The 6,807-nt window shown below is 35.6% G+C and overlaps 1 protein-coding gene across 1 annotated transcript in view; it reads left to right on the top strand.

Annotated features, from left to right (window-relative positions):
- Window positions 1-3,622: 3,622 nt before the first annotated feature.
- Window positions 3,623-6,807, top strand: part of LOC108674943 (protein SpAN) — a gene marked incomplete at its 3' end in the record, with an annotated part of 7,492 nt that continues 4,307 nt past the window's right edge. Inside the window, 3 exon segments of the mRNA XM_018162933.1 lie at window positions 3,623-3,776; window positions 4,278-4,474; window positions 6,334-6,366. Coding sequence (XP_018018422.1) covers window positions 3,623-3,776; window positions 4,278-4,474; window positions 6,334-6,366 — 384 coding nt within the window.

Raw genomic sequence — 6,807 nt, 5'->3', positions numbered from 1 at the left:
TGTACACAACACGTGCAGCACACGGCTCGCAACGATTGGTTTTTCCACTCAAATCTGGGTTTTTTGAACCTCTTCTGGGTTTCCAGTGTAAATTTTTGAAAATATTCCAAATCTGGGTTTTTGTGTCTCTGTGGGGAGGGGGGGGGAGAATATGCCGGTCTATGTGAATAACATGTGTCTGTGGGGGAGGGGGCGCTAGGAATTCACTGGGGAGCAAAGGGGGCGCAGCCTGCTTCAGTTTGGGAACCAATGTTCCAAATTATATAAGGAGCGTGCGAGGAGACCCTCCTCAGTTAGAGGCTTACTCTCTTGTTAGCTAGTGCAGGTATAAAGCTGTAAGATACAAGTTCCTGTCTCGTCTGCTGTTCAATTGAGTGCATTAACTTATTTGGGAACACTAGTTGACAAATCTATAGGTGGTAAAATTTATGGCTTTTAATGATGACATTTGTTGATCATACTCATTAGTTTTGTGAAATGTTCCGTCTTCAGCAACAACTTGAGAACACACTATGTGTGTTCTCAAGTGTCATATGGACCTGTCGCATAATTGTCTCTGTTGATGTACCATATGAAATACACATGAAAATCATATTATTTATTTATTTATTTATTTATTTATTCACACAGGAGCACACGTTACAATGAAAACATAAAAAGAGACGTGAAATAAAATAGCAAGGCTTCCAGGTGAATGCCCATATCCAACGGATGCCACGGAGCAGGTGGAACTAGACTCACTTTCGGCATCACTTGCCATCACTGACAGTACAAATAGCGTGGAAAGTTTAGGAATGAGCAACGCACAACCTCACTCAACGACAGACCGGCAACAACAATATTGTGGAACCCCAACTGAACTGAGAATTTTCGTTCATTTCTCGTTTCTATATGCGAATGAAATTTATTTAGGATTCAATTAAGTCATCATTAGGTGTTCATAAATCGCAATTGAAATTCATTTCGATTTCTTATTCATGTTCTTAAATGGCTCTGGATTTCCTCGCTCTATCTGAATTTAAAGTCTGCGTTATGAACCGATCATCTTAATGATATCTCGATGATTTATAGATACTCATTCGAATAATTCTTCTTTGTCATTATCGCCCTGTGCTTCATCGTATACAGAAAGACGGAAGTTCTGGAATGTCGCCAGGATTGCTCAGAATTAACTCATTCGACTTGAAATACATATTAAAATCGTTTTTGATCTTTAATACATATATTAATCTTAACATTAATAACATAACATTAATACGCGTATCCACAAGATCGCGTTTATGATATCAAGGAATTATTCAATGACTCACCGACAGAGAGAAATATGTTCTAAAATACAAATGATGAACAGTGGCTGCTTAAGCCATCGTTGCTCGTAATATATTCGAGAATCCTGAATCTGGCTGATAATTTTAGAAATAACAGTGATGTTAAGTAATTTGAGATCCGTTTATATCGATATCAGATGTATTTAAGTCAAATTTTTTGCGTTTGAAGCCTGGTGAGGATTCTCTTGCACTAATCGTATCGTGAGGCATTGCAGAAAATAAAAAATTGAAATTCAATGTTTTATTTGCTATAAATAATTTAATGTATTATACAGAATAATTGTTTTCCACATTCAATTGCGGGAGATAAATTGGATGGAGAGTTGTGTGTTGCATGTAAAATGTGAGTTCGAACAGGATCTTTCTTTAACTTACATGCATTGATTTTTTTCCGTATTAAAAGGATTCAAATTTAAAAATTACAGGAATTGTCGATCCCAGGTCACGCCGGGAAAACCTACTAGTTTGACGTCAAACTCTCATTTAACTCCTGCCTGAAAATGTCGAGGATAGTTAAATATTCAGTTTCAAATAAATGCAAATTAATATAAGTCATGAATGTAATTAATTAATAATTTTAACTTTTCCACAACGACGTTCTGCAATACCGCATCTTTTCGTCAGCAATAGTGAAATTTATTCATGAATTCATATTATTGCTGGATTTAGTCCGACACAGAGATCTTTGTATGAGCCTATGATGTGTGCTCAACAATTTCTTATACGTTAATGAGCGACAGTGTATTCAGGGTAGCAATTTCCCGAGATTTAATTAAATTTTTCTGCAATCCAGCTTCCTTTGTCCTTATCATTCCTTTTCGTTACTGACGGGATTTCTCGATCCCATGCCACTAGGTACGAATGGCATTGACGACGGTAAATATATCCGTGATCAATGGGTTTATTAAGCTGAAGAAATGTTAACGAAAGAAATTCCTTTACGATTCCTCATTTAAATACGGTCTATATTGTAACTAACATGTCGCATTTGATTCTAGTTTATATGCAAGAAATTAAATTGAATTGGAATAATATCGCACTAAATTAATTTCGACTATTCCATCCATGAAAAATTTCTGATTTTGTTAGCGTTCCGCCATTTTCGTAGATATGCACAGATAAGCTGAAAATGCACAAATTCTGAAATATTTAACATAACATAACATAATGATGTCGGCGCTGAAATGTAGGCCTGATGTGGCCTGTCGCCGATTCTTTTCCTTTTCGTGCCTTGTTCATAGATTTCGTGTATGTTATACAAGTGAACGCCTCAAACCTAGAATATCTGAGACCCCCACGCTTGTCTCGGACGATGAGCAACAACCATCCACCACGTCTACCATCATTTTCATCATGTCACTCTCCTTCAGTCATGTTTCTTCACCATTAACTTAACGACCACATCACACATCAACCAGATTTGACTGCCTGACTAACCGAAGATTCTTCTCGTAGTTATCAAGAAAAACTAGAAGCACCTCTCATACGACTGGCAGTCACGACCAACGGACTACACCTCCTAACAAGCGATATCTTCAAAACAGAGTTCCTGAAAAGATTTTTTCAACTCGGGATTTCATTTTCACATCGATTCCTCAAGGCAGGCAATTTCACCATATTCATTTTCTCAGTTTAACAAGTGTTAACCACAGTTTATGACTCAGTGACAGAAGCATTTCCGAATGTATAATCAACTGCACGTGTTGCGTTTCAAAAATTTTCATCCAATATCCAAACTGCTGTTTTTTAAAATCGGCACTTGCCAGCAGCAATTAACATTTTAAACGTGAGCAAGTTGAATGCGTAGTGAAATAGATATCATTACAAGAACATTGTACGAAGAATCACTGTTTCATACAAATAGCAAAACTAATGTTATTATTATTTTTAATGTTAGAATTATTAGCCGTAAATATCACTATATTGGCAACAATGACTTTTTAAAGTTTTCGAACGTTTACACATCAACTTTTCTACAGATATATATTTTACTTTCTGAATTTTTGAAGGTGGAATAAGAGCATCGGTTTACTAATTGAATGCTCATTAAAAAATCCATTACATTTTGTGGACACAATTGAAATAAATACAATGTAGTGACAGCCAACATTCTTCAATAAACATTCATTGAAAGTTTTTAATTGAGTACAAATGGTTTGTAACGTTCATAAATGTATAAAAAAACATTTCATCTGCTTCATCATGCATCACATTCAAAAGTTTTCAATAAATTACGCTCACTGCGCATATTGTAATGATTAAAACCGGGAACCCTATGTTCGATTTTCCAGGAAATGCCGCCCCGAGAGGACGGGTCTGTCTTGGTCGGAGACATCGCATATTCTACCGAGGAATGGGAAAGTTTGCTCGCTAAAAACTTAGATTCACTGAAGAAACTTTGGCCAAAAACTAACGGAGTAGTGAATATTCCCTACAAGATATCGAATCGTGAGTTGACACAAATCTGGGGCCCTGTACTTAACTGCCTATGATGCAGTGAGAATCTTTATTCAATTTTATGACATATGTTTTTTTTCCAATTTCTGGAAATGATAACGTATTCGCAGTTTAATATCACCCAGACATTTTTTCACAAATCTGTGAAGCGTTACCGGATTTAGGTGAGTACATTAGGGGCTTAATTGTAGCAAATAATGAACAGTCCTTTCACATTATACCATTTTAAAGGCGTCAAATGTTGAGGCTCATACGTCGTCTAAACGAAAACTGTATCGCTGCGACGAAAACTTTACTGAAGTGATCCTGGATGCCTAATATTAAGTTATTCGTTTAATACATTCAAATAATATGTAGCAAATGGATCCTCATCATGATATTTGTGTATAACCCAAAGAAAATTGAGCTTCACTTTAATTTCGCTCCACTTTTAGTGAGATGTACCTACATGTTTGTACGGATAACCTAAAAAATTTTTCTTGACTTCGACAGCGGAAGTAAGCACGGCTAAGCTGAAGGGGGCGTTCAGTGCGTGGGAGTCCAAGACGTGTGTTAAGTTCTCTAAGATGGCCAAGTCTGACAAATACATGGAGTACCTTGACTTTGTGATCACGGGAACAACGTGTTCCTCCAACATTGGCTACACGAAGGGCAAAATTACTTCTGTCAATCTACCTAGCTCATGTTCCGTAAGTACCGTAGCAGGCAGTGTATCTTTTCATCAGGAAATAGTGTATTCTCCCATCGGGTAACAGGGTAGCCTCCAAACCGTTAACAGTGTAGCCTCCCATCAGGTAACAGTGTAGCCTCCCAGTGTTTGACAGTTTATCGTTCCATGGTAAGGTTGGACAAATTTACGAGATGTTCATTGAAGTTTGGGATCAGCTTGATGATACATGAATGAAGTTATCTTCATTCAACAATATACATGAAAGAATTTTACGTAAGAAATCTCATGCATTGTACAAATTGTGACAAATATTTATTGCTACGAACAATAAATGTTTATTACTGAAGTATGCGCGACTCATCGTAAGCTGAAATTTATCACGCCATATTTAGATTGGCGAATAATATTTTTAAACAGTTGCGCATTGCATCTATCGAGATGCATTGGTTAAATTGTCCCTTATTTTTTATGACTTGGTTTGATTACAGTTTCAAATAGTCGTGTTAAATTGTGTGAAATTGGGGACTTCATTGTCAAGATTTTGCAAGTTGACCCTTTATCATATACTTCATGTACTTGTAGTTTACCAGGGCTTGGATCGTGATCTCTGAAGTTTGAAAATCCTTAGTTTTTCGATATTTTTGATTTACATCATTTCCATCACTAGGAATACCGTCATTCAGAATTCCGTCACCTAGGTTCCTGTCGTACTGTATCCAGTTGATAATTTTGAAACTAATGATAATTTTGAAACAGATATACGTTATTTAAAGCATGTCTACCATTAAAGCATGTCTACTATTAGAACATGTGTACCATTAAAGTATGTCTACCAATAAAGCATGTCTACCATTAAAGCATGTCTACCATTAAAGCATGTTACTACCAACACTTGACCTGGAACTCGATTTTAACTCGTAGATTAAAATTCGAAAAAACTCGAGTTTTTTCTCATGTCGTAGAATGGAATATAAAAATACCACTTTGAAGATTACATTCAAATTTCATAATTCATATTCTTCTTTCTTATTTTGTAATGGTTTCCGATTCCTTCACTAAAAATAAAAGGTCAGTCCGTGAAACAATTTTCACTTCTTTTGGAGGGGTTGAAATGTTAACCATTTTGTCAATAAACCGTTCATGTCGAATTTAATTCAAGTCATTCAGACTAAACTATCAATGAATAATACAATGAATAATTACAAATTACAAATGAATAATAAAAATATTTTATACGACGAAGTTCAAAAATTGCCGTCAAATGCTGACCTCAGTAGGATCTATACAGTGTACAGAAAACAATCAGTGACCTAATCTTTCGATGATGAAAATGTGAAGTGCCTAATAATGTGAAACGTTGTGTAGATGCAGGGAATGTATGTTATGTGAATGTGTTGAAACGTAACTAATACAGAGGGTTCTCAACTGATGAATTTTCCCCATAAAGAATATAAACAGCTCGTAATGAAATATGTTTGATAGTAGTAGTATACATTTTACTTTTCACGAATAATAAAAAATAAGCAAAATTATGCATTACCTATATTTAGACTAAATACTACAAGCAGGTTATTTGAGTTTGAATTAACCACTATCATTTTGGATGGCTAAAACGTAACATGTGTATTGCTATGTTCTATGATCGAGACTCCTGAACTGTCAGGTCTATTGCAGCGTTAATGTCGTGCGCGGGTTCTGGATAAGAACAACAATAAATGTTAATTAAGGGAAGCTAAATGATGGAATTAATTGTATCACGAATTCTTGTTCTAGGCAAATGGTATTCAGTGCCAGGCAAACATTTTCTTTTACGCAACACAAGGCTTTTCACGTTTGTTCCTAATTAATGACAGAGGATTTTTAATGTCTTATTTTCAGTTCAAGGCATTTAAACACGAACTTGGCCACTCCCTGGGGCTGCACCATGAAATGAGTCGCAGTGACAGGTTCGTGACGTCTGATGGATTATATGATGCAGTCTTACGAACTCGGTATGTAATTCGTTTCTGGGGATCGATGAGATCTTTATCTCATAAGCTGATCCGTTATATTTGGAAATGACACTTGTTTGTATACAATTAATATCCTAAATAAAATGTATAAAAAAAATTTTAAAGACCACGTTTTTCATGTGGACTCAAAAGTAGAAAATAATTTTTCGGCAGCTACTGATCTCTGTTTGCTTTCATTCTCTTGGTCTTTTGTATTTCAGTTAAAATATTTTACATCTAAAACGAAAAACGTGGGGCGCATCTTCATTTAGGCATGCCTTAATTTCAATTTTGAATTCAACCACTATTTCTAATTATATCAGCAATACACTTATCAAATGTTCAATGAACCATCATATTC

Source organism: Hyalella azteca, unplaced genomic scaffold (assembly GCF_000764305.2).
Source record: "Hyalella azteca isolate HAZT.00-mixed unplaced genomic scaffold, Hazt_2.0.2 contig8748, whole genome shotgun sequence".
Lineage (NCBI taxonomy): Eukaryota > Metazoa > Arthropoda > Malacostraca > Amphipoda > Hyalellidae > Hyalella > Hyalella azteca.
The sequence above is the reverse complement of the archived record's forward strand: the minus strand, read 5'-3'. Positions and strand labels throughout refer to the sequence as shown.